At 34.0% G+C, this 27,693-nt stretch overlaps 3 protein-coding genes and 1 long non-coding RNA gene across 4 annotated transcripts; 3 read left to right on the forward strand and 1 right to left on the reverse strand.

Annotated features, from left to right (window-relative positions):
- Window positions 1-787: 787 nt before the first annotated feature.
- LOC130649004 (uncharacterized) lies at window positions 788-4,760 on the reverse strand. The gene is made up of 2 exons (XR_008982992.1): window positions 2,433-4,760; window positions 788-1,955 (listed from the first exon to the last, which is right to left on the reverse strand). It is a non-coding gene; the product is annotated as an uncharacterized LOC130649004 (long non-coding RNA).
- A 2,635-nt stretch (window positions 4,761-7,395) lies between these two features.
- LOC130649002 (WW domain-binding protein 2-like) lies at window positions 7,396-15,909 on the forward strand. The gene is made up of 10 exons (XM_057455179.1): window positions 7,396-7,608; window positions 10,715-10,820; window positions 11,726-11,800; window positions 11,907-11,967; window positions 13,368-13,460; window positions 13,750-13,905; window positions 14,402-14,433; window positions 14,525-14,591; window positions 15,048-15,103; window positions 15,311-15,909. The coding sequence occupies exons 1-10, from the start codon at window positions 7,553-7,555 to the stop codon at window positions 15,365-15,367; spliced, it is 759 nt and encodes a 252-aa protein (XP_057311162.1). The 5' UTR covers window positions 7,396-7,552; the 3' UTR covers window positions 15,368-15,909.
- Window positions 15,910-19,024: 3,115 nt separating this feature from the next.
- On the forward strand, window positions 19,025-20,200 carry LOC130648486 (carboxypeptidase N subunit 2-like). The gene has a single exon (XM_057454538.1). It carries the CDS (start codon window positions 19,025-19,027, stop codon window positions 20,198-20,200), a length of 1,176 nt encoding a protein of 391 aa, XP_057310521.1.
- An 835-nt stretch (window positions 20,201-21,035) lies between these two features.
- LOC130648487 (leucine-rich repeat-containing protein 15-like) lies at window positions 21,036-23,009 on the forward strand. The gene is made up of 2 exons (XM_057454539.1): window positions 21,036-21,210; window positions 21,306-23,009. The coding sequence occupies exons 1-2, from the start codon at window positions 21,036-21,038 to the stop codon at window positions 21,965-21,967; spliced, it is 837 nt and encodes a 278-aa protein (XP_057310522.1). The 3' UTR covers window positions 21,968-23,009.
- Window positions 23,010-27,693: the final 4,684 nt, after the last annotated feature.

Genomic DNA, 27,693 nt, shown 5'->3' on the forward strand with positions numbered 1-27,693 from the left:
CTCATACGAATTTTTTGTTAAACTTGTACGAATTTAACTCATACGAATTTAATTTAAAACTCATACGAATTTAATTTAAAACTCATACGAATTTAATTTAAAACTCATACGAATTTAATTTAAAACTCATACGAATTTTATACGAATTTAAAAAAATTTCATACGAATTTAATTACTGTATGGCAAAAGAAAATTTGTATAGCATATACGAATTTTTTTTATACGAATTGCTACGAATTTTGTAGATGACCCCTAAATTATGTGATATAATCTATCATATACTGCATGTACTAAAGCGTTCCACATGAATGTGTGGCACAGTTTACAAAACATACAACGACGTTAATGCCAGGTGTTACCCAGTGGGCACTTCAACGTTGAATCAACGTTGAAAAGACGTTGCTTGCGACGTTGAAAAGACGTTGATTTTACGTTGCAAATGAAAGTTTTTTTGACGTCTTTTTCCGACGTCTATTCAACGTCGGACATCAACGTCTTTTCAACGTTGAAACAACGTCTCGCAACGTCTTTTCAACGTTGAAACAACGTCTCGCAACGTCTTTTCAACGTTGAAACAACGTTGCAGGACGTTGTTTCAACGTTGAAAAGACGTTGATGTCCGACGTTGAATAGACGTCGGAAAAAGACGTCAAAAAAACTTTCATTTGCAACGTAAAATCAACGTCTTTTCAACGTCGCAAGCTACGTTGAAACAACGTCCTGCAACGTCTCTTCAACGTTGAAACAACGTCTCGCTACGTCTTTTAAACATTGAAATAACTTCTCGCAACGTCTTTTCAACGTTGAAAAAACGTCTAACAACGTCTAATCAACGTCGTTTGGAAATGCTCTCGCAACCGTTATTCAGCGTCTTTTCAACCTTAAGAAACAGACAAACTTGACCGAATCAAATCATAATCGCCATTGTGGCTTCAGTTTTATATGTCCATAGTTTACATGTCCATGTATCTATTCCCTAGCATGATTCCGACGCTTATATTTGTGTTACGTTATTTGTACATGGTTATTGCGAAAAAGAAATAAAATCATTTCTACGATATGTCATTTTTTTATTATAAACATCGGCAGTATATACAACTTCTCCGCTGAAAACTTCCTAAATGAAACTTAACGGAGTTTTATAATACAAAATATAAAAACGATATTTCAAGTATTCACAACTGGTACTATGTGAGAATCTCCAGCGTTCCAACCCAATGCAAAAAATGTAACGCAGCAATGACGAGGTTGTTAAACGTGCAGTATTTGCAAATTTATAGCTGCGATTTCATGTGCCAGGCACGCCTCCTGATAAGGCAGCCTGTTAGTATGCTCAAATCACCTAAAGTGTCAAGCAAAACTGTTGCACCGAAGTCTTTAATCAAGCATTGGTTAGAGAAAAAGTATGTTTTCTTAATGAAGTCAGAGTTGAATACAAGGGTGTTTGTTAAGGATACCAGATGCGAATAAATACGATCATGATGCTATACTTTATAAAAAGTGTGAAAAGCCACCGTCCTCACCAGGTGCAAGAAGTCCAGGAATCGAGGTTGAAAATTACAATAAAAATATAATGAATATTATATTAGCACTGTATTTCCTTAAAAAAAGCACCCACTCATGCATATTCCATACTTTTACTAGTCACAAGTCCGATCTCTAGTAGAAACACTAAAAATTGTTGAGCTAAAATCACTTTAACATTTTGCCATTCTAATTTTCTGCCACCCAATCAAAATTAATATAAGCTAGAAGAATTTATTACGGCGCTTGAAAAATTTATAATCCTCTCTGATATAAAAGTTGTAAATTATTTAAAAATTAATCGATTTAATTTTCTTCGGCATTAGTTCTTCCCGCTCCTCCACATCTATCAGGTGCATATTTAAGGATTGATGCCGTACACGCACGAACTTCTCCTTCTGTCGCATTCTTTTGATGTTTGATAACAGTTTCTACAACGTAACAAAATTCTTATCACATATTGATGGAGGTAGTTTACAGTACAACAGCTGGACAAATAGATTTCCTCAGATTAATGTATTATTAATTAAATCTAACGGATTAATGTATGTTAAAGGTATTTAATATCAATGTTGTATTAAGGGTATAAAAAAGTGCGAGAATAAAAGCGTGCAAAATAAAAAAGTGTGAAACTTGTTATCCCATGAAAACACTAAAATCGCACTTCCTAAAAATGTTGCCGATTAACACTAATTAATTCCGCCCTAATCTAAAAAAATTGAGGGACTAAAATTAATCCCACACTTTTTTTATTTTCACACTTTATACCCTTAAGGTATATAATATGCCTTATGTACTAATCTTTGTGCATATTAAATTCCACATATTTGTGCTTAAAGAATGTACATGTATATACAAATAAGAAATCTGTTTTGAACATTTTGTAAAAAAATTATGTAAGCACTTACCAGAGTCTTGAGCATCATCTTCTATATGTCGATATGTCATTGGTGGTTCACTTGGTATTGGTTTTTCTAAAAGTTTTCATTTTTGCATAAAAAAATCATAGCAACAGTGCTTTTCAAAAATAAATGTTTGAAAACTTTGAACATTTCGAAATACACAAAGTAAAAACGTAACAAGCTTTTACGAATTGCATAAAAATTGCATAAAAATTTCTGGAATACAAAATTAATCATACTTTTTGTAAACAATACATCACAAGACGGCGAGCTTTGTTTTTTTGTGATGACTTCTTCGTCATCCGTTTCTGCCTCCGTGAAATCAAACTCCTCACATAGTTTTCTATCTGTAAAGATAATATATAATGGTTCTGATACATGATTAGTTTTTTTTAAAGTTGTATTTGACTAATTAATTGAAGTAAAGCCACTTAGCATCGTACCTCCTGTAATTTTAACTCGGACTAGTGGAAATTTGTGCCATAATGCTGTAGGTTCTTTTAATTCTGCAGCTGCCTTCTCGACATTCAAAAAACTTGGCCAGTAGACTAAATTATTTTTTATCCAAACTGTTGGTATTGTACCTTCTTCTTCTTGTTTGTTTTCCAACCATATTGCTCGGCTCCAACTCATTTTATTCAAATATAGCTAATATAAAACAATGGTTACTCAAGGGAATTAAGGATTTAAATATTGACTTAACATGACAAGATCAAATACCGGATTGTAAGACTGTCGAATGAGGCATGAAGTTGGCTGATAGAAAATCTCAATCTTTTTCCAGCTCTTTGCAATAATTACAAGTTTAATAACTAAGTTTTAACCTAATTTGTATATATACATAATACTAGTGGTGTGTGCAGGTCTCTGGTATAAAGCAAGTAGTGATCACCAAGTTAATTTTCTTATTTTTGTTATAATTTTAGTGTAAGAATTGTAATTTATCAAGCAAGCAAGCACTCTATTTTTTAATAGAATTCCACAGGTGCACAAAATGTATTGAAGGAACCTTCAAGCAGACAATACAATCATAAGTTTTCAATCCTCTACGTTTATTTATCAGCATTTTCACTTCTGCATAGTTATGAATGTCTTTCAAGTACTTAAATGTCACAATTTTTTGCGAATCGATCGAGTTCAGATATTTCGCGGGATTAAATTTTAGTCAATATGCCTTTTTCATGAAAAGTTGGATTTTTTAAGTCAAAACAAATTAAAAGAATTTACATGGGCTTTGGAACAAAACATGCAGCTTTTTAAATATGATGATTTATAACTAAGAATTACTAAATACTTGATATTTAGCTTCAGCTATATATTTTTTTGTCACAATGTTTTCGAATAGATTGCTATAAATGCTTGCATATGCCAGGCACGCCCTCTTATAAGGCAGCCTGTTAGCATGCTCCAACCACCTGTATGTGTCAAGCATAACTGGTGCACATGAAAGCAAAATAGCAAAAATTTTAAATGGTTATTGAATCAAAAGTTATATCTTCAAATAGATTGCTATAAGTATGCTTGCATGTGCCAGGCACGCCCTCTTATAAGGCAGCCTGTCAGCATGCTCCAACCACCTGTATGTGTCAAGCATAACTGGTGCACATGAAAGCAAAATAGCAAAAATTTTAAATGGTTATTGAATCAAAAGTTATATCTTCAAATAGATTGCTATAAGTATGCTTGCATGTGCCAGGCACGCCCTCTTATAAGGCAGCCTGTCAGCATGCTCCAACCACCTGTATGTGTCAAGCATAACTGGTGCACATGAAAGCAAAATAGCAAAAAATTTAAATGGTTATTGAATCAAAAGTTATATCTTCAAATAAATTAGTAAACGTATGCTTGCATATGCCAGGCATGCATTAATTTCGCAAATCAGTCAATGAAAATTTTTGGGAGACTTAATTTCTCGAATGCAATGCAAATTCGCAAAAAATTCTGACAATAAATATATATGTAGAATAAAATATAAATATTTTATTGTTTTGTTTTTACATAGAGTGCTCAATAAAAATCGAGCTGAATAATATATAAATTATTATAATCTACTGAGTTGAATAAGCAATTGAGACAACAAAGGTCTCTCATGTGGTTTGTTTTTTAACATGTTTGTTGCAATCATCAAAAGCTTTTCTGATGCAACATGTTTAGCAATACTTTCAAAGTTGTATCCCAATGTATATACATCTGTTTCACAGGAGACATATGAGCCAGGTACATTGCGCAATTCGAATAATAAAAATAATTTAGGGTCAAACGATTTATTTCTAGAATGTGTCAAATAAATATGCGTGAAAATTTTAGCTAACTTTTTCTTTCTTTAGATTCTGCTACGAATGCTACCGAAGCAAAGTTTACGAATTAGCATATGCTGTACAGAAATACTTTACTCACGTCTGTGGTTCTTCGCCCTTTTCGCCTTGTGAGTTGATACGAACTTCTTAGGGGCTTAGGCGCGAATTTCCTCATCGAAAGTTTCCCGCCAATGACTAGGAGGGATATTACATGCGACAAAGTAAAGGTTTAAATATGTGAAAGCGAAGTAAATAAACAGTTATTATTGTATTATAAATTATAATTTGACAAAATGGATTGTATTTTAAATGTCTCACATCCATAATACAAGTTGAAATATTTGTTTCTCTCAAAATACGAGGACAAAAAACCCCCTGATAAATATTACAAAAAATAAATCGAACGTTTGGTACGCTCTGTTGAAAAAAAATCCATTGAATGTTTTGTGTACATTTCATGTTTGTGTTCATTCATTCTCTGATGTTATGTCACAAAAGTTTTAACATAGCATAAGAGAATGAATGCACATTCGGCTCTTATGTAAAAAAGTACATAGATGCGGCTGTAAAGTTGCAAACAAATGGTAATATTTTGAAGTAGTAAAACTGCAGTAAAATTAGCGATATATATGAAAAACAACATAACGTCGGCATTAATATATCCAATCGCTGACAAATTACAAAAAAATTAAGTAAAACGTGCGTTCTTTATTTCTAGTTTATGACGATCTTTAACAAACACCGAGTACGCTTCGTTATTTTGTTGGACAGTTTGGAACACTTCTATGAACGTCTGTTTGAGATATAACTTTGCAGGCCAGTGTGAGACGAACTAAAACAAATAAGATTTGAACGGAACAGATTCTCGGTAAAAAGTTAATTTGGTGCAACGTTGAATAAACGTCGATAAGACGTCGGTTGAATCAACGTTGCAGTGCAACGTTGAATAAACGTCGATAAGACGTCGGTTGAATCAACGTTGCGGGTGCGACGTTGAATAGACGTCGGTTGAATCAACGTTGCGGGAGTGACGTTGAATAAACGTCGATAAGACGTCGGTTGAATCAACGTTGCAGTACGACGTTGAATAAACGTCGGTTTTACGATCGTTGAAACAACGTCTTTTTTCGACGTTGTATCAACGTTGATATCACGTCGGTTGAAACAACGTTGTGGAAACGACGTTGAAAAGACGTCGATGATGCGACGTTGTATTCATGTCGGAGGGCAACGTTGAAAAGACGTTGAATTTACGTCGGTTGCATCGACGTTGCAGACCCAACGTTGATTAGACGTTGAATGTTGGTTGCGACGTCGCGACCAGAATTCAACGTCTAATCAACGTTGAAAAGACGTCGTGTGCCCACTGGGTTATAGTTACTTGTGACTAAACCAGACAGGTCCCCCTGCCTAGTTAGTAAAAAGGCTATGTGAGCATCTAAAGATACATAAAGTTCTTCATATAAATACATTTAAGCCCTGTTGGTCTAATGACTATGACACTCATGTAAATGAGAGATCTAGGTTCAAATCCTGGACAGGGCTAGAAAAAACATATATAATTATCTTGCACCTACAACAACCAAGTAAAAGTATTCCCTCTTTCTCTTTTTTTCCATATCTTGACTTTTTAATGTTGTTGTCATGGCAACAAAGTTATATAACTTTTAATCTCAGATTTATCAAAAAATGATAGTTTCTTTTGCGTTATGACCGATTGTTTAAATACTTGTAATGACACATAATTCTGCTAACATGATTCACATATATTGGCTAGATATAAATTTGAGACCTTTGTTTGAGCTATTGAATTGAAATATTTGGACCTCGATATTTTATATACCCCTGAACTAATATGATACATATCTTAGATATATTGAGTAACGTAATCTTTGAGTTGTAGGGGGGAGATTTTCTATGCGTTGCCTAACCCTGCCTTGTTGATTCCTCTTCCTGTTTCCTTGCATGGCTTTGCCTACCCTTCCTATGCCTTTTCTGTTGCCTGCCTACTACGCCCTTCTTGCCTCTTATGCCTTCTTGCCTATCCTGCCTTGCTGATTCCTCTTCCTGTTTCCTTGCCTGCCTTTGCAGTGCCCTTTTCTCGTTGTGCTTAATGCCTTTGCCTTGGCAACCTCTTGGCAACACTTTCTATATTGATTGCTTGTGAACATTTATAGGGGCCCTGTCACCCTCAACGTCTTTAACGCTGCAACCATTTCTATATTGATTTCCAGGAGGAACAGCTCCAGGAAGTTAAAATAGTAACTAGCTCTCATTCTCAAACCTAACTCTACTCTGTTCTGTGTCCATTACAACACACAGGGCTATAATATGGGATTGGATGCAGCTAGCTAGCTAACCAGGCAGGAAGCTTGCAGCTCCCGTTTGACGTTTGAGCAGTTATGTTTAGAAAACATGGGACATCAAGACAAGGTGTAAACTGAATCTATCCACTTTCCAAATTAAAGTATAACATTTTTAATAATTGTCTTGCAAATTTACTTGCAGTTTGGAATTATAACCTAATACCTTGAAATATTTTGCATTTTAAACAAAACGACTAAGATGAGGCAATATTATAGCAAATTAAAGTTGTTGAAGTGAAATCGGAAAAAGTTTGGCTCGTTAAGCCAAAATGTCATAGCATTACGTCATTTGCTGTGCTTGGTTACATTCTCCTACAAAAACCGTAATTTGAGATTTGAACATTATTATATAGTATATGTGGCAGCGGATTAGTAAACATAAAACAGTGAAAAACTCAAAAAAATCGTACAGATCCTATCCTAAGAGATAGTTTAGCTATCAATTTTTAGTTTAATATCAATAATGTCAATCAACAAAATTGATGCCAATGAAGGTCGACTTACACTCCATGGTGATCAGTAAGTAACTATTCAAAACAGCTGTTTATTTGTTTAAGCAAAGAAAAGACTTTTTGAAAATATACTTTAGCTTCTAGCTAGCTAGAGCTAGAGAAGCTACAATTGCGTGCATATTTTCTTTAAAAAATAGCAGTTATTTGGCCATTTCTTTAAATGACACCTGTGCTTCGGCCGATGTGTACCACGCAACCTAAATGCATTTTTATCAAAATTTCCGTACAAAGCAGAGAAAGAAATTTTTGCAATTTTTAGCATTTGTCATTACATCACATTTGTTATTCAGGGATGGGAAATCTTCTAGCCAGGAGTTGTAAGTTGTAAGTTCTAGTTTATGGACTTGAAACAATAAAGTTATTTTGGTGAACTTTTCTAAAAAAACTCAGCATAACAAAATTCAAAATAAAACTCTTATTTAGCTACATTAAATCATGCACAAAAACACGTATCTTCAGAAATTCAATATGGCTACAATCACCCTTTGTTGTCGCTAAGACACTGAGTGTTGGCATAGGGTCGAGGTCAAAATCACCTTACAGGCAAAATTCCGTGTTTTGTCTGTGAGTTATGAATTTAATAAAATTGATTTGAAATATTTATATTTATCTTTCTTCCATGTTATATTCTCAGTCTTTTTCAGGAATATTTGAGTAGATGTGCGATGATTCAAACATAAATTAAGTATTGCGACGTATAGCAATCTTAACTTCCTTTTCTACATTACCAAATAGTATGCACAACTATACTGTCATTTTCATAAAAATTTATTGTTTATTTTTTAGGTCATCCAAGCAAATATGCAAAAATAATTGTTTTCAAATTAAAAAAAATCTTTATCCATGTGACTTAAATAAAACTTTAAAATTCATTCAGAAAGTTCAGCTACATTTTAACAAAATTTATACAAAGAAAAATAATAACGCATGTAGGTTTCGTTTTTAAAATTTTTTGAATAAAAAAACACTTGCAGCATGAATTATATATATAAATTCGGACTTGCTATGGTTTTCAATTGTTTTGTTGAATTCTCTACAATTAAATCCATGATAAAATATCTGCTCTGCCTGTAAGTGTGGTTTTGGAGACTTGTTTTGCTCCAGCAACATTCACCTCTGCATTAGTTAAGAACCGCATGGGTGGATTTCTTATGTAAAGACCTGGTTACCAATGATGGGCCAGGCAAAAGAGTCGGTGAATTAGCTAGGATGGTCAAGTTGGTTATAAATAGACTTGCTTGTGGATTAAAGGGACGAGGATAATTCCATAATTCTGAGATTTAAAAGTGACCAAGCAGAAAATCAATCAAACATTTTGTCCGACGAAAGTGCATTTTACGTTTAACATGCACCAATCCCAGTCACTTTTATTCTTCAGCTTCACAAAGGAAAAAAAATGATACGACTTTTCTATTAATTTCCCAAACTTTGATTTGTGGTGCAAACTTACTTGAGCATGATTTATATTAAATTTAAATTTGGAAATTTGAAATTTGTTCTCTTCCGAATCATGCATTATTGCCATTGACAAAAGAGGTTTTTAACCAATTTAAAAACTCTTATTAAAAAAATTAAGAATTTTAATTTTCCTATATTTTTGTTCTGTTTCCAAGTAAAATTGTTACCTACATGTCTGATTAAATTTCAATATTAAATCATTTATAAAGAAACACTGGTGGTGGAGACTACACATGCTTCTCCACAGCAAGCAAAATTATTTTTCTGGAAATTGTTTACCAACTTTTTGTCAACGGTGAATGATGTAAAAATTGGATCTCCATTATTATGATATATACAACTTTTTGAGTTTTATCGGAACATCTAAAAGACAGGTAATTTAAAATCTAACCCTAAAACTTATTGTAGACACAGTAAAGTTGCTCTTGGCAGTGTTTTTGAGAATTTTTTGCTTTTGCTAAAACCTTTTATATATATAGCTATAAAAACTGATAAAAAAAGATATCAAGATAAAATTTTAAAAATTTGCTTAATTTATGAAAGTGATGAAATGGTGTAAATTTGAAACAATATTGAGAACCTTTAGTCCAGACCCTTGGTGATATTGGCTGAAATGACCCATTTCTAATAAAATTCATCCCAATATTTATCAAGGTTTGCTTTCAACGACTTAATAAATGGGGCATTCTTAATGTTCAATTGTAAACCTTTCTAATTGTTCATGACCCAATATTTAAAAAGTGCCTCCTTATGGTAAAAGTTGCTAATGTTATGGTATCACAATTAATTCGGAAGAATGCATTTATACAGTTTTCATTATCATATAAAATTTTGTAGACCATTTTATTATCTCCTCTTTTAAAACTGTAGTTCATACTGGTATTTTGAATTTTCTCAGTCTTTTATTAAAGTATATAAATTATGTCAAAGTGTATAAACTATTTACTAATTTGAAACAGTTCCTAAGGACACTCAATTTTAACCCAATCTTTTTTAAAAACTGGGTGCCAGGCTGTATTCCAGTATTTAATTTGCAGACGAACAAATGAAAAAACAGGTATTTGAATGATGTATAGCTATACAATTTACAATCCTTGGCATAATATATTGGAAACAAAGGCAGAATTTTGAGAGTCACAACTATTCCTTTTTCTCTTTTCTTTTTGCTTTCAAGCAACAGGTGGCCATTCAAAAAAGATACACGTGCCCAATTGCTGTAATTCATTTCATAATACACACTATGATTAGAAAAAATAACAAAAAATTAGAAAAGAACTTCTCATACTTTTTACTGCTAAAGATGCTCAGTGATAATTATTGTGTTAACTTGTAAGCCAAGAAAACCATTACAATAACGAAATAACTTAAGTTTCCAAAAATACATCGCACATGTGAGGAGATCATTTATGAAATGTGTGCGCATTTGTGTCACACACCCAGCTTGTGATGACAACACTACATTTATTTAGGTGCAATTTGAGTGTACCTTATGATTACAAGTTGAATGCTCATACAGGAATATGACAAGCTTTAAATTAACCAATCAAATACTGATTTTTAAAAGCACTTTCATCAAAGAAACTTGCAAGTTATATTTATATATAACTTTTCAATGTTAATTGATTATCTTTTTTAAACAACATTTTAATTTTTAGTGTTCTGCATCATCAAGATCACATTGAATTTGAGCTAGAAGGTGATCGTCTTCCTGCAAACTTAAGAGGTTGCCACAAAGGAGATATATTCATCACTAATTTGAGAGTAAGATGAATTTAGTTTAAAAAATAATATTTTAGGGACTAGTAGCGGACTCTGACTGTCTTATGTGGATTTATTTTTGTAAAAATGTTTTATTAAAATTTTAAAAAGAGACTTTTGTGAAAATTAATTTTATACATGCAAAAAAATTTAATAAAAGTATGGAAAGAGAAATTTCTAGAATTTTTATGTTAATATATTTTCACAATATATATAACAAATTTAAGGAACAAATAAATACGAAAGTCAATATATCACTCTCATTTTTTTAAAGATATATCATGTGCTACTTCTGATTTGTCTTTTTCACTTGTGTTTTTGCTTTCTTGTGTTACCCTTTCTTCAAAGTTTTTTTCTTGCACATCTATCGAAACAAACAATTCAAGAATTTGTCTGTTCGTGGTTCTGCATATATGATTCTTGTAAGAGTAGGCTCCATTAACGTAGAGTCGTGTTGACCCCCTTAAAGAGGTAGATTCCCATAAAAACCCATTATGAATTATCAGAGACATTCGTATTTCCAGATACATAGTCATGTCAATAACCAATGTGGATGGTGAAAGCAGTATATCCTAATGCAATGAATGCTTTTGACAAGATATAGATCTGTAATGATTTTAATTATATGAACATGTGAAACAATTTTACTTCTTTTGGAACTTTTAAAAACCCTGCCATTGTGAAAATTAATCCAAGCTAAATCTTTCGGAATCAGCCAATTGTGAAAATATAGATTCAAGTGATATATTTTTTAAAACTGTGTTCTTAAAAATTAGTTTATACAAAAATTTATTCATGTAAAATACTATTACTGAAAATGCAAAGTGTTCGGAAATGTGAATCTGCACATTATTTTTGACATTTTATAGTTGGTTTTTCAATGCTTAATATACTTTCCTTTTTTTCAGTTAATATATATCAATGAAGGGTCATCTGGATATAAATCATTTTCAATGGATTTTCAACACATCCGCAATGTAGAGGTAAATCCTTTACTTTCAAATGTATCATAAGTAACAAAATAGTACAGTGTTCAACCAAACTGAATCCACATCTACTTTTACTTTAACTATCACAAATCTATCACAGGTTAAACAACCGATATTTGGTGCAAATCATTTAAAAGGATTCATCAAAGCTGAACCTGGAGGTATGTATTATTTTATCTGAAATTATGTGTGTTTTGACCAAAGTTAAAAAAGGCTACAAGTTTTTTGACATGACATCACACTTTTTACCATGGTGAACAGATGATGAGAAAGATTTAATTTTTTCTTCAAATGTCCTGATGTTGTTAATAACATTTCTAAGTCGTAATTTCCAGCTTTCCAAAAAAGGCTAGATTTGAAAAGGAGTGACACAAAATGTCTTCTTGAATAAGTCAGCAAAACTTAGGTAAAGATTTTATCACAGGAATACATTGTATTATGACATGTTCCTGATTTCTTTCAACTTGCTTTCCCTCTAAAGTTATTGTTTTTTACTTTCAAAAAAATTGTTGATAATTTTAGAGACACTCTAGACTCTACTCTCTCTTTTAGCCCCACACTTTGATAAAACTTTACAGTATTAACATTGTTCTATAATTCGTAAAAATGTTTATTTTCACGAAAAGTCAACCTGGTACTCATCCGCTTGAGCAAAAAAATCCACCCCTTCCCCCACTTGCTATATTTTTTACATAGTGTCCCAGAGACAACGCGGATACATACAAGTCAATTATAAGACCTATGTACTTAATCTTTGGCCCATAGTCTCATAATTTTTTTGGAATCGATGTTGCACCATGTTGCATGAGCATGCGGCATCATGGAACGTGTGTCAAATGAGACAACAATTTACGCAATATTGTCACAACAAATATTGAAATTTTTAACCTTGTGCACAGCCTTCGATTAAATTATTTTGTTGAAAAATTGTACCAATTTCCTAATTATTTTGTTAAAATCTGTTATTTTTTTCAGCAAGTGTTATTGACTTTCTTTTACCTAAATTCTATACTCACGGAGTATAGCTAATATAAAAAAAAATTCTTACACCAATTTCATTGCGTTGGTCAAAAGTATCCTATAACAACTTTCAGGTCGAAAATTCTTTTTCTACTCGAGTTTTGCTTTTATTATTAGCACACAGTATGTCCAGGCGACATCTTACCCTATTTTAACCGGCACAGTGTTGTTGGAATACACAGTAAGATAAAGTTGTAGGTGAATGATTTTACGCTCCTGTGTTACTGATTATCATGCTGTACAGGTAATAGGCTCCTGCAAAATGCGTAAAACATTATCTGCAAAACTTTGGTACAAATAAAGACAGGCTATTATTGAACTCTATTACTGTTCCTTAGTTGTGGCGAGTATTTCTGCTGCAAAACTCTGACGCTATCTAAAGTTTGGTTCTTTTATAAAAGTTTATGCTATGCAATTACTGATTTTATCACTGTGTATACTAAATTAACCAAGTCGAGCAAATATACGAAAATATAGAGCTATTTGAAAACTTTGTATTTTCTTCTAATGAAGAGCTATTTTTTGTTTGTTTTACTTTTAGGCGGTTGGGAAGGCAGTGCAAATTTTAAAGTGAACTTTCCTAAAGGTGGTGCAATTGATTTTGCAGAAAACTTTCAAAAAGCAGTTAAAGATTGTAAGTAACCTGTGTCTATTTGTTTTAAAAAACAATTTTATCAATCACCAATGCTTAAATTTTATATCAAGCACTTTTCTCAAAACAAATGGAAAAGTTTAGGAAGACTTTTACTTTTAAAATTGATCTAGTTTACTAGTAATTACTTAATATCCTGTTTAATGTGAAAAAAATTACTTACAATTCTGTCAACAAAGATATATGTTAATTTTGCTTTAAATTATGCTAAGATCAAGTTTATAGCTTATGGACAAATATTTTTTTCAAAACAATAACATTCAAATTTTAGCCCTAAGAAACAGACACAATGGCATGGTTGCACCGCCTCCACAGCAACCAGCATTTTATGGACCACCTATATGCATGATGCCTCCACCTGAAGCCTATTACTACCCGCTACCGCAGCCAGCATATTATGCATATCAACCAGGCGCTCCTCCACAAGGTAGGGATACATTAAATCAGAAGAGGAATGCTATATGAAACAGTTAGAAAAATTCTGAAATTTCAAATTTTTATGTCAACAACAACAATTTTAACGATAAGAAATGCCTTAAAACTTTGTCTAAATGTTTTTTGTGTGTGTTAGGCCTCAGTAGCACCCTGGTGCTTCGTACTAAGGGAACAGCCATCTGATAATTTACCTAGGTGGCCATTTAATAATTACGTAACTTTCTCTCCCACCCCTAAATTTTCGTAACAAAAATAATCATCCCCCTCCCCCCTTCCTAAGGCGTTACTTAATTATTGGATGGCCCCTAGGCAAGGAGGTCCCTAGGCAACATTTTACCACTTGGCAGCAATTTTTTGTTGCTTGATTTCCGCTTTTCTGTTTTGTAAATGGCAAATGGTGGCGATAGCACACCTCTATATTGTATTATTTCCACACATGTCTGTTTCCACAAAAATGTTATTTGTTTACATATAAAAATTCTTTTTAGCTGGTCAACAACCTTTGTATAACCCTCCTACTGTACGTATAACTGATTTGATTTTTTTCCATTTTGTTGTGGACACGCGAAGGATTTGCTCTTCGTTAACTTGTTTATTTTAATTTATTTTAGGGACAAGCACCACCACCCTATATGCCTACAGACCAACAAACGCCAGCACAAACACAACAAAGTTCAGGTATTTTGTTTGTTTGTTTGTTTGTTTGTTTGTTTGTTTGTTTGTTTGTTTGTTTGTTTGTTTGTTTGTTTGTTTGTTTGTTTGTTTGTTTGTTTGTTTGTTTGTTTGTTTGTTTGTTTGTTTGTTTGTTTGTTTGTTTGTTTGTTTGTTTGTTTGTTTGTTTGTTTGTTTGTTTGTTTGTTAAATTATAAACCTTTCAGGAAACATAAAATTTAGGGAGTGGAATTTAATATTTCTCTAGCCACGATGGAGGCGCGTGCTTAACAGGAGGTTCTGGAAAAATATTTCAATAATTTAAAATATGTTTTTTAACAAACTGATGCAAGTTCTCCATAGTCTTCGCTTTCTGAAAATGTGTAGATATTCCATTCACTGAATGGTTCGAACGATCATGTTTAGTTTTTTCTCTATTACCATTTGATTTTTTCAATAGTATACATTTTTTTATATTTTCAGCAAATGCTAAAGCCCAAGAAGCCTATATGACTGGTCACACTGCCTATATTCCAAATGTAAGTTAATTATTATATTTTCTGAGCGTTTTTGTAGAAAATAATAGAAAACGGTACCATCTTTAATGTAAACAGATGAGCATTTGATGGAAAGTAGCGTTAAATCGATGAACTTCGCACGGACTTTAAAGTATGGTGTCATGTGGTTTCTTACATGATTTACTTATTAACTAATCACGTTGTTGTTAATTTCTTTTCTATTTTTAGGAAACACCGCCACCATATAATCCAAATTTTGATCCGAATGCTAAAAAAGATCAATAAGTAAAAGAAACCACAATGGAAAAATATTTTTATATGAAATTTAATCGACAGTATCTTGAACATAAAAATCACCATAAAAGAAAAACAAGAGATGAAACTTTTATGGGGTCATTTTCTTGTGCATACTTGAACAATATATTTCTTATAGTTAATAAACAATATATAAATTTAAGTATAAAGCTTAGAATGAATCACGCCATGTGATGTAAAAACCGATTCGGTATTAGCACGCCCGGATTAGACAGTCACTTTGGCTTGATCCTCTTGGTTTATTGAATTTAAGTTGTAATTTAAATGAGCCTTTTATATAAGTCATTTAGGGAGTCATGTTTCAAAGCCATTGTTTACATAGAAGGATATTTCGTAAAATGTTAATCTTTTAGTGAGCCTTGACTTGTTACAGAAAACGTAAATTTAGTTCCGGACGAAAGACCTTCTGCGAAAAAAAATTTTAAAAATTAATTTTGAACTTTTTAAAGGTTCATTCTGTGTGTTGTAGATTTGTAAGTTTGTGTATTAGTAAATTGATAAACGTGAAGCTACACCTTTTTTTTTTAATCAAGCCTCGCTTCGTTTGTGAGGAGCAGAGAGAAATTTTTAGCAGCACAGAAATTGATCAGAAATCAGGCTGGTGTTCCTTTACATGTGTCGACTTTACAACCGCCAACAGAGTTCGTTACAAACCAAGCTACAAAAGCTCTGCTTAGATATCTAAAAGACCTCTTACATTAGTCTGATTTGTCCATTGTGAATTCGCATTTAAAAGGCGTCTTAAAAGAGGCAGAGGTGTGACGTTTTATAGATGTCTTAATAAGATGATTTATACGTGTCTTAACAAGACGTCTAAAATAAGTTTCGCCGCAGACGTCTAAAAGACGTCTAAAATTAACTAGTCTGATTTCGCCGTTCAGAAGACGCATTTAAAAGGCGTCTTAAAAGAAATACAGGAGAGATGCATTATAGACGTCTTGAATGGATTTGGTAGACATGTAAAAGCCGTCGTTGGAAAAGCCATGTCAAAAAGAAACAAGAAGCCCTGCGGCTTAAAGATTTCCGCCATTAACAATAATCTGAAAAACGATATAAAATCGTGACATACTTGTCACGATTTTATAGCTATAATACATTGATAATTAATTAGTTCTTTTGAATATTGAATATAGCTTATAGTACAGAAGAAAATGACGTAATTATATAACATCAAAGATGGCGTATTATAAAACGATTTTCATTCTGCTACACTGCACGAGCTTTAACTTTCGATAGCATATAAACTTTAAAATAAAGTATTCTTCATTGGATAGTAAAACAATTTGTTGCACTGTTGGGATTCTTATTGACCTAAAACTCATTTTAGCCTCGTTCTCAGAAAAAAATCTGTCAAAACCAAGATTTAGGCTTTAGCCTGGATAACTTCCGGGCGTCCAGCCTAGCCTAGCTGCGCTGCTCTATCTATCTCCCCCTCTATTTCCTCAGGCGATATTAAAGATTTGCTGGCGGAAATCAAATAAAATACACATCCTATTTATTTCATTGCATTTGCATTTATCAGAAATTTTTTCACCAGCAAACATGACAACAATATGACAAAGATAATAACTTTATAACTCTTTAAGTAATCCTTTTTTTAGCTGCCCAAACAGCTGAATTATTTACTCAGTGTTTTATGTATACAAATTTCCTTTACTATTTCTTAAAAATATGGACCTTAACCCTATTCGGTCCGGGGGGGGGGGCGGATTCCGCCACCCCCTGACGGTTTTTTTAATAACTCCTGATTGCTTTCTTACATGGCTATGATACTTACTGAGTTTCAACATTTATCTATTAGACACCTGCACGCTAAATTTGTAGGTCCCATTCCTTTCAGAAGCTTTGATATTGGCCATTACTCGAAACTACCCCTAAAATCTCTATGAAATCCTTATAATGGGGAAAATATAATAACTCCTGTTAGGATTATCCTTAGAACTTGAAACTTGCAACACAACTTTGTTTCATCAAGAAGAATCATTTTGAATAATTTTGACACGTGACTAATTTGATCTCCCGATTTTGTCGGATTTTACCCAAAAATCGAAAAAAAACGGATTTTTGGGCAATTTTTGGCAATTCTTTATCCGATCCATGTGAAAACCGGAAGATATGTTAAACAAAATTTATTTAGCTTTTAGAAACTTCAAACAGAATGTAAAAATTCGCTCTAGAATAAAAGTAATTATATTTTAAGCAGATAGTGGCATTTTTAACAATGTTCAAGCTTCTGATGATGTCACAGAAAATGTGCTGACGCAAGCAAAAATTTATTGCCGCCATTTTGTTCCTTTTATGACGTACTATAAGTGTGCCAAGTTTGATTCAATTTGAGCAATCCTATGAAAAGTTATTAAGGGGGGGGGGCGGAATCCGCCCCCCCCCCGGTCATAGTATGTTTGAAAAACCCCGGACCGAATAGGGTTAACACATACAGAAACGATTTTTTTTACTCATCTAAATTAAGTCAGCAGAAATTACCAAAAGGGTCTGAGAGCAAGGTTTACCTTGTCTACAGGGATATAAGAAGTGAATTATCAATTTTGAAGATTCATAAGGTGGGGTGAATTTTTAAATGTAGCAGTTTTTAAAATGGACTTATATATCAAAATTTGCTTTTAAGAATCAGACAAAATAACACTACCACTTTTTTATTATTCAAAATGCGAAACGGAAGCAGAAATGCACAATTCGTGTAAACAGAAAGGCTCGCAACCTCGTCCCCAGGTTGAAAGGCTCGGACACAACCTACATGCATGAAATTATTTCGAAATGTTGAATTTAGAACATAGTACTGTTTTTGAAATGAGGGAAATTATAGAGGCAATCGGAATAGTTGAGGTGGGAAAAATAACGCTGGTTCGCCAACGAATTTCCTACTTTTTAATTGGCCTATTATTGTTTAATCATGTGATCATAACAGAGAAATCCTTTGTTTTGAGCGCAAATGGTCTCATTCAGCCTCTTCCCCAGGACTTGTCGGACTTTGTATATTTGACGGCCTTAAAATATATATAAACAGCCTAACAAGTCATAGGGATGGGGTTGGGGGTAGTTGTACTAGAGGGAGGGGCGAATTAGCGGAGGAATTGTCTTAGAACCTTACTATAGATTAGGATTTTTTAAAGTGTAATAGATCTCGCTTAATTCTGACCCTAATCAAGGATAAATACAAAAAAAGAAGATTGGTAACTAAATGTTTCTGTAACTTGACAATATTTTTCTACTACAGTAGTTGCGCTACGTTATCTTTCAGTGATTTATACCATTTCCTGTTTACTTCAATCTCATTCACAGAGGATTTGCCTTTTTAATTAATTTAATAGCGGCGAAATTCTTTGCCGCTTCGTAAACCTCCGAGAAACCCTGGGAACTAGATTCCTTTTGGCGAACATGGAAGTATAAGTTTTTGGATAAACTTGAATGATTTCTCAGTTGCCGCAAAATGGAAGTTGTTTGTTTCACTATTTTTTAAGATCGTGTTGACATGACAACCGCTTGTTAAAAACGAAGCGTCCATTTAAAAAGTTATATGTTGAACGAAAGAAAGTTTACATGTTTTAGTAGTAGTAGAACTTTGATAACCAATCACATTTTAAAAATTCCAGAAAAGAAGATTTATGAATGGTTACAAAGCAGAAAGAAATGCCGATTTTGTTCGGAACTTGTATGCTCTGCGTTCTTTCGTTATGTGTTGGATTAGCATATGGTAAAAATTGTGTTCCAGTTGCAACCTGTAAATTCTATACCAGTACAGATATGAGATGCGACAGCCCTACTGCGAAATACTTGCCGAATATAACCTCCTATGAGTTGGAAATATTAAAAGTGAATTATCCGATATTAAAAGAAATTCCTGATTATTTCTTCCAACGATTTGGAAAATTGAAATCTCTGAGGTTCTTTTGGGGTAATTTTAGACAGCTTTCGAAGTATTCCTTATCTGGACTTTCCAACCTCACGACTTTAGTCATAAAATTTTCTCAACTACGTGTGCTGCATCTAAAAACATTCACGAATTTGACACAATTAGAATATTTAGCACTGCAAGTAAACAAATTGGAAATCATCCCTAAAGAAGCATTTTCAAACCTTCATTATCTCTCATCCTTGCATCTTTCTGGTAACAACATTAATTATATCGATTTGATAATGCCTGAGGATTCTGTCCTGAAGTATTTTTATTTGAATCACAATGCAATACAGACAATATCGAGGTCAACATTTGAAAATCTGTCACATTTAAAATACGTCCATCTGGAATATAACTTGATTGGAAGTTTACCGCATGGCATACTTGAAAATACGAAAGTGCACTCTTTTACACTTTCCAACAATAAAATCAAAAAGTTGGAACGTGAAACTTTCAGACAAGCGACATACTTGCAATTCGTTGATTTGAGTACAAACCTTATTAAAAGTATAGAACCTATGACTTTTCGGGACTTGTTCTTAGACAATAACAAAGTCACGATCCTTAAAAATAACACGTTTTATCGATTAACAAATTTAATATTCCTAGTACTACACGAAAACATCATCACCAATATCGAACAAAATGCATTTCACAGCTTAAGAAGTTTTAGAACATTATATCTCCAAAACAACTTGATAAAATCCATCAATCGTGGTGTATTAAACCAACTGGGTAACATGTCAACTTTAAGACTTTCACATAATAACATTGGGATGTTGGAATATGGAACATTTGAAGGATGTAAGTCTCTCACAAATTTATATTTGGATAATAATATTATTACCAGAATTGATGCTCATGCATTTGCACCTTTTCGAGGTTAAAAAATCTGTTATCCGTTTATTTGTAACACAACAAATTAGTCGAGATTGATTTCGCTTTTTTTAACAAAACCTCTCGATTAACAGGTCTATACATCAATTCTAATTACATCAAAATGGTGAAAAATTCTTTTTCCAGAGGACTGCCAATTTTGCTAAAATCATATTTGGGCAACAACGAAATAATGTCTTTAAAAGATACAGTTTTTGTTTGACTTTCGTCCTTATGGCTTTTATACTTGAATAAAAACAAGATAACTAAACTACCTCCAAATATATTTCGTCCACTCAAAAAGTTAAATGACATCGATTTGAGCAGTAACAAAATAGTAACATTACCACACAACGCATTCTATGGTATGAAGAGCCTAAGACGGCTCTCCTTGGATAACAATAGAATGTCTAAAGTATCAACTTCAGCCTTCCCTGAAATGCTAAGTATTAGAGACATCAATCTGAAAAATAACGCGCTGAAGAATATAGAAGAGGATTTTCTGAGAAAGTTAAGAATTTGAGAAGTTTGAACATTGAGGGTAATTGCATCAGAAAACTTCAATCTGGAATGTTTAATAGTTCAGCTCGTCTGAGCAGGTTATATCTGGGTAACAATAAAATAAGATATATTGATAAAAAGTCATTAAATGGTTTAAAATCCTTAAGTTTTGTTTACCTGAGTAAAAATAACATTTCCAGCTAGCCACTAAATCTATTTTTGTATAACCCAGCCTTACACACAATCAGATTGGATAACAACAACATTAAATACATATATGATGGCACATTTAATCAGCTGAAAAATCTACATACCTTAAATATCAGCAATAATTGGCTCGAAATTATGGAAGAGGACGCATTTGTAGATTTAGTGTCGTTGAATACATTCGACCTTTCTAAAAATCAACTGAAAGTCCTGCATTCGACAATATTTACAAATTTTTCAAAAATAAAAACTTTAGATTTAAGCAAAAACATGCTTAACAAAGTTTCAACTGAAATATTTAATAACACCAGAGGTTTGACCAGTCTTAATCTAAACCATAACTAGTTTTCTGTGTTACCTTTGTCCATTAGAAGTTTAAGTTATTTGCACCATCTTGAATTGAGTCATAATTTATTAATGAACTTACACCTGGTGTCTTTAATAGATTAAATCGGTTAACATATCTCAATTTTCGAAACAACTATATCAAACGGTTCAACGGTGACGAATTTGCTGGACTGTCACAAATTACAAGTCTCGACAGCGCAAATAATCTTTTAGACACTTTACCAGAAGGTTTGTTTGACAATACCATTAACTTGAATTATTTGGATTTAGGCGGCAACAAATTTAAAGTGATTTCAAACTTTTCAAAACTTTCGAAACTATTAAAACTTGATCTAAAACTTAATCAGATTTTAGGCATATCTCCTGCAGCGTTTAAGGAAATGAAAGTTTTAAAATACTTAGATTTGTCACAGAACCGTTTAAAACACGTTGGAAATTTGTTGTTGGAGAATAAAAATCTGGAGAAGTTATATTTAGCTGGAAACGAATTGGAAGATATTAGTTTGAAAGAGACGAAAAAGAAGTTACTTGAAATATTATTCAGAGGAAGTCGTTTGTACCATATTTCACAGGATTTGTTTCCCAACACACTAAAAGTGCTCGACCTATTCGAAAATTTCATTACTAGTGTTTCTGTAAACACTTTTGACAACATGGTTGGTTTAAACAAAATTCTATTGGCTAACAATTCTATCAAATCATTGGATCCCCATTCACCTTGAGAGACTTCAGTTACTTGACATTAGATATAATCTCCATATCATGGTCAGTTTTGTGAACATACCATTAAGAAATGGATTGTCATTGGATTGGATACAGCGTTCTTTTGCATTTTATTAATCCTTGTTGGGGTGTTTGTTTTGAAGAGATGCCAGAAACTTAAGTCAGCCAAGGTATGGATAATTATTTCCAACAACCTTTTTATTTGTATGTACGCTGGATGAACGCGCAAGACGGTAAAATGGCTTTCCAATGATGATTGGAGAACTTTAAGCAAGTAGCCATTTACGAGAAGTTCGCAGGAAAAGTTTGAAACTGTCTAAAAAATTTTAGAAAATGTTTGGAAACTATTAGGCTGTGAAGGGTTAAGTATTTATTCTTGATATAATGCAATTATACTTTTTATACAGGAGAAAGGTTGTGTGGTCAACTCAAGTAGCAACCAATATCGCACAAATTATGAAGAAAGAAAAGTAAATCTTTGACTTTTCTTTTTTTAATTTTTTTACACTAAACAAAATACTGAGTCTACCTACTCTTTTAAAGGCGGAACTCGGCAAAATAATAAACTAGGGAAACACAACAAATGAGAAAGCACACAGAAATGAAGGTCTGAACACATGAACTCTTATAACGTGTAGTGAAGATAAGTGAAGATGAGTGTCAAGAAAACGATGAAGCTAATATATGTGATAATGGAGTATACGAAAAAGCGTAATTCGTGATGAAAACTGTTAAGATGACATTTTGTAATGAGATTAACTTGACGCTCTCATTAGCTTTAATGTGCGATGTTAAGAGAGTCCATTGTAAGGATTTGGGAGTGGTATTGCTGATGTGATCACTTTTCGACCGTTTAAAGATGCCTGCTTTTGGAGTGTAAGAGATTAGCCAGTAGATGAATATGCTCTGTTAAACTTTCCATTGCTTAGTTATTGACTTATTAAAAGGGTTTGTTATTTTTGTATTTTTATTCATTTATTTTTATTACAATTTGCTAATTATTATTATTTTATTGCTACGAAAGAGATAGGGAAATGCCGATGTTGGTGCAATCATGTCAAATAAGCGGGCATCCACGTTAAATCAACGTAAAAAAGGCCCATACCACCCCTTAGCGATTAATATTCTGTACCATTCCACGTCAAATTATAGATCATCCCCGTTAAATCAACGATATCTGTCCAAAACCCCCTCCACCCCGCCGTGTCCCATGGGTCCCTCCCCACCCTCATCTGTCGTGCCCTATAAATTATAGTGATATGTGTGTCTATAATGGCCTCTAGCCAGTGTGGTAATACCATCAATGATAATAAAACATAAATAAATAACAACACGCAAGCAGTTTTTTGTTAACTTGTAAAACCATCTGTCAATCAAACGCTTATAACAATAGGATTTTACATACCAGAAAGTTGTTTATATAAGAAAAAAGTCAAAACGAAAGTAGCCGTTGCTAAGGATATTTGGTATGTAAGGAATGCATTGTTTCTCTATTGTTATTCTGGCTTGATTGACATTTAATTGACGTCATTCTTTATCTAAACAAATACCATATGAAATAACCTGTTGTCATAACAATCACAAGAGCGATCTTCTCATCTTCGTGTGTAGGAGGAGTATCTTTGTGGTAAGGTGCAGTAATGTGTTTATCTGTAGTATCCACGTGGTGTACGGTAATGTGTTTATCAGGATGATCAGGATGGATATCAGGATGATCGGAGGTTACAGACTTCTTTTTAGTTATCTTTTTATGTGATTCGGTTGTTTTTTCGGTAACATTGACCTTTCGATTAATACCAATGGTAAGATCTTCACCAGATATCAAAATCTTGTTGTTGTAACCCACCACACCCGTCTTAATTCTGAGATTCATGTCACTAGGTAACATATAAATACCTTGTCCAACCGAATAATCAACCTTACTTGAAGCGTAGTTTAACGTATCCTGATAACGTTTAATGTCCTCCTGAATATCAACCCTACGGTTAACAATGTCTTCAAGGTTATTCATAAAAACTCTTTGGGCGGTCAGAGCACTTGAATCATTACCAAGGATGGAGGAGCGTGCTGAGGCCTGAGAACTAAGAACAAGATAGGCATAGGCCCTAACACTGCTTGAGATCTTCACAAGGCCCGTTTTTGTAAATCCATCGGATTTTTCCACAATCCACCGCGTCATGGAGTCGTTAGTGAAATAACTCAACCCGGGAGTTGGATAGTCTTTACGTCTTTTTTGATATGAACTAAAAAAGTACTGACCTCTGTATTTCATGGGGTTGGAATCAACATCATACTCGCCACAGATTTTTAGAAATTCCTCATTTGAATAAGGATTATCATATTGATTAAAACTATCCTCAAAGGGTAGAGGTGTCTGTAGGCGCTTAATGATTCGTCTAATGTGATAATACACATGAAAACGATATATCGACCTGACCATAAATCTACCATCCTTCAGGTGTTCGGAACTTACCCCACAGGCACTTGAAGCGCACCAAGTGGCGAAATTTAGCTGGGTTTGCCATAGTCTAAAAGGTTGCTCATTCCAAATTCTCATACGTTGCGCGTTCTGACTAAGTTCATAATTGGTAAAAATATTAGGAAAGGAAGCGGGGAAAGAACCACTTTCGGACACAATAATAGCCTGTTTGTACAGATCCCTAGCGCTCAATATTTGAAGATCCAGACCTCCATTTGGTTTATATGTCGCATTCGGGTTATATCTGAAAATGTCATCCATTCTTTGATTTAAATATATTCACAATCTCTAATATAATAATGTATATCACAATAAAGGACGTAAATAGCGAGAAGAAAATCTATTTGTATCAACCGATAGACAACTCACATGGTACAAAGGAGGTTGCGATCGTGGAGACGTTTTCGGATAATGTCACATATGTAGCTACGGCTCCAATAGATATACCCTTGGCTGATGGAGTTACCACGGTTAGGTTACCACAGGGTCAGCACTACACGGGGAGGGAGTTGAATTCAATCGTGAGAGGTGATGTAAAATCAACACCACTAGCTAGAAACTCTAAGTTGGGTAAAATATTCAATCTAGGGGGTATAACAGAACTACATTTTAATCTTAATGAATTGGATAATTCATTAAATCTTAAAGATGGTGAATATAGCAACAACCTGATGACATATCATATATCCGAGTATGGTGGTGATTTTACATATATTGAACCGAAAAATCCGCAATATAAGAAACTAAAGAAAGGTTTACTTCAATCACTTACCATGAGAGTCACAGGTCAGGATGGTAAGGTGCTATGGGGTGGTATGAAGACAACAGTTACCTTACACATAAGAGATACATCTAGTGAGCATTAACCGAATTAAAGTAAAATAAAATAAAAAGTAATATGGAATAGCATGGAATACGGGAAAAAGTTAAACCCAGAACGTTCACTTAGAACCGCACATGGCGTAAAAGGAACGCATCAAAAAGTAATTGTCACTCACAACCCAAGTGAGATTGATCAGAACCAGTTACTCCTGATTAGGTTCCCTAATTTAGGTAACGATGATGTCATTGTTCCGGGTACTTCGAAACTAAGTTTCGACATTGATCTCGAGTCAAAAGCCGACACGAAGAGAACATTGGTCTCTAACATCGGGAGGGCAATTGTTAAAAAGCTAGCTATCAAGTTCGAGGGTACTGAGATTCTGAGCATTGATGACTTTGATATTTTCGGATGCTACAGAGATTTATGGCTGACAAAGCATGAGAAGGGGAACTCAATCAAACAGGGTATCATATCCGATGATGGTTGCACGGAAAATTGCATGAAACTGAGAGTTGGAGCCGCGGATAAAGACGCATCGGAGGTCGCGGACAAAGCCATTTATGATGCATACAAAAATAAGTTCACCATACCGCTGGATTTCGAAATGTTGGATAGCACGATCCCATATTATCAAGCTGGATTAGGGAATAGGCTGTGTTATGAGATAACATTCAACAATTATGACAGGGTAGTACTATCAACCCCAACCAAACCTTCCGGTTCGGCCTCGGCACCGGCACCGGATGCTAAATACAAAATCTCCAACATATCTCTCTAATATGAGATTGTGACACAACCGACACTTGCCAGATTCATTTCAAATGAATACGAAAACATGGCCGTACTTTATGACAGATTTCTGAGACATAGACAAATTAGGGTGGATAAGTCAGACACAACGTGGAATTGGTCGTTCAATACACCATGCAAGTCCCTGAAGGGTATATTGGTTCTGTTTGAGGAAGAGAAAGCTTACAAACGAGATACAGGTAGGTTCTACAATCCTAAGATCAAAAAGGTATCCGCTATAGTTGAGGGTAAGCCTAACCAACTTTTCGCTCAGGGAATGCAACCGTTTGAGCATTATGGTGAAATATGCAAGTATTTTGCAGAGGGTAAGCAAAGGGATGGTAACGCAGGTGAAATACAAAAACATTTGCAACTACATGATGTGAAGGTGGCGGACTACCTAACCACGAAATATGCTCTATGGCTGGATTTCAGAACCATAGATGAAAACTCACTGCACGGGACCGGCCGACGGATTGAAAATGCGAGCGAGGGCATCACACTGCAAGTTGAAAAGACGGCCGAGGCAGCGGGATCCTTAAACGCCTACATATATCTAATCATGGATGCTCAATTAAATATTCAAAACGGTGAAATTATGGATGTACTATATTAAGATGGACTACATGAAAGATCCTCACACGGCACTATTCGTCGGTCCAACGGGCTGCGGAAAATCCAAACGCGTTGTAACACTACTAGAGAGTGAATACTTTGATCACTTCGATTTCATTGTGATTATATGTCCAACATCAAGATGGAACAAGACATATATGTGTCGAAAATGGTTCTGGAGGGATAAATATGTGATTCTAATTGAGCCCAGAGGTATGTTGTATGAATGGATCCAAAAGATGACGGATTTATTCGCGGGATACAAAACATTATTCCTGATCGATGACATCATCGCGGATGAGAAACTGGACAAAAAGAGGCAACCATTGCTGGAGCTGGCCATCAGCGGTCGGCATCGAAACCACACAATGTGGTTACTCACACAATCATAAACCGCGATACCGAAGAACTTACGAAGGCAGGCAAAAATGTTATATGTGTGGTATCCAAAGGACAGACATGATCTCGCAACTATACACGAGGAGAATGGTGTCATTGAATCATCAGAGATCCAGAAGGTTAAGGAAAGGCTAAAAGATAGCAAATATACACATTTAGTCATGAGGATGGAACATCCAAGAACCCACGTGATTTGCTAGATTGGAAGTTTTTTGTTACAAGACCCTTGTAACAAATCTATAGGAAAACTATAGGAAAACTACAGTACTATCCTATAATGATAGAATATATAAATTTCATATTACTGGTGATAGCTGTAGTGCTATTGCTGGTATTGGTTAGTTTCTGTCTTTTTTGTATTAAAAAATACCTATCACTATTGAAAATGGCTGAAACCGCAATTGACAACCTAATTTTTATCGAGAACCAGGATGATGGTAAGAGACAGAAATTGCTCGAGTGCGTGCTGACGGGAAATAGCAAGTTATATCTTGGTAAGATGTATACGGAGACGGAGATCCAGAAGCTCAAGAATGATGAGGTGGATAAACTTTTCACAATATACGAGGCTAAACTGTCCGGTCAAATGGTAAAGTCTCTAGGGGAGTCAATAATCCACA

This window comes from Hydractinia symbiolongicarpus, chromosome 7, assembly GCF_029227915.1.
Source record: "Hydractinia symbiolongicarpus strain clone_291-10 chromosome 7, HSymV2.1, whole genome shotgun sequence".
Taxonomy (NCBI): domain Eukaryota; kingdom Metazoa; phylum Cnidaria; class Hydrozoa; order Anthoathecata; family Hydractiniidae; genus Hydractinia; species Hydractinia symbiolongicarpus.

Bases quoted from the DNA above. Each gene is read 5' to 3' on its own strand.
- LOC130649002 (XM_057455179.1), top strand. From the start codon at position 7,553: ATGTCAATCAACAAAATTGATGCCAATGAAGGTCGACTTACACTCCAT. The intron at 7,609-10,714 runs GTAAGTAACTAT...TTTAATTTTTAG, and splicing joins CTTACACTCCATGGTGATCA to TGTTCTGCATCATCAAGATC. The intron at 15,104-15,310 runs GTAAGTTAATTA...TTCTATTTTTAG, and splicing joins ACACTGCCTATATTCCAAAT to GAAACACCGCCACCATATAA.
- LOC130648486 (XM_057454538.1), top strand. From the start codon at position 19,025: ATGGTTACAAAGCAGAAAGAAATGCCGATTTTGTTCGGAACTTGTATG.
- LOC130648487 (XM_057454539.1), top strand. From the start codon at position 21,036: ATGGAAGAGGACGCATTTGTAGATTTAGTGTCGTTGAATACATTCGAC. The intron at 21,211-21,305 runs GTTTGACCAGTC...GAATTGAGTCAT, and splicing joins AATATTTAATAACACCAGAG to AATTTATTAATGAACTTACA.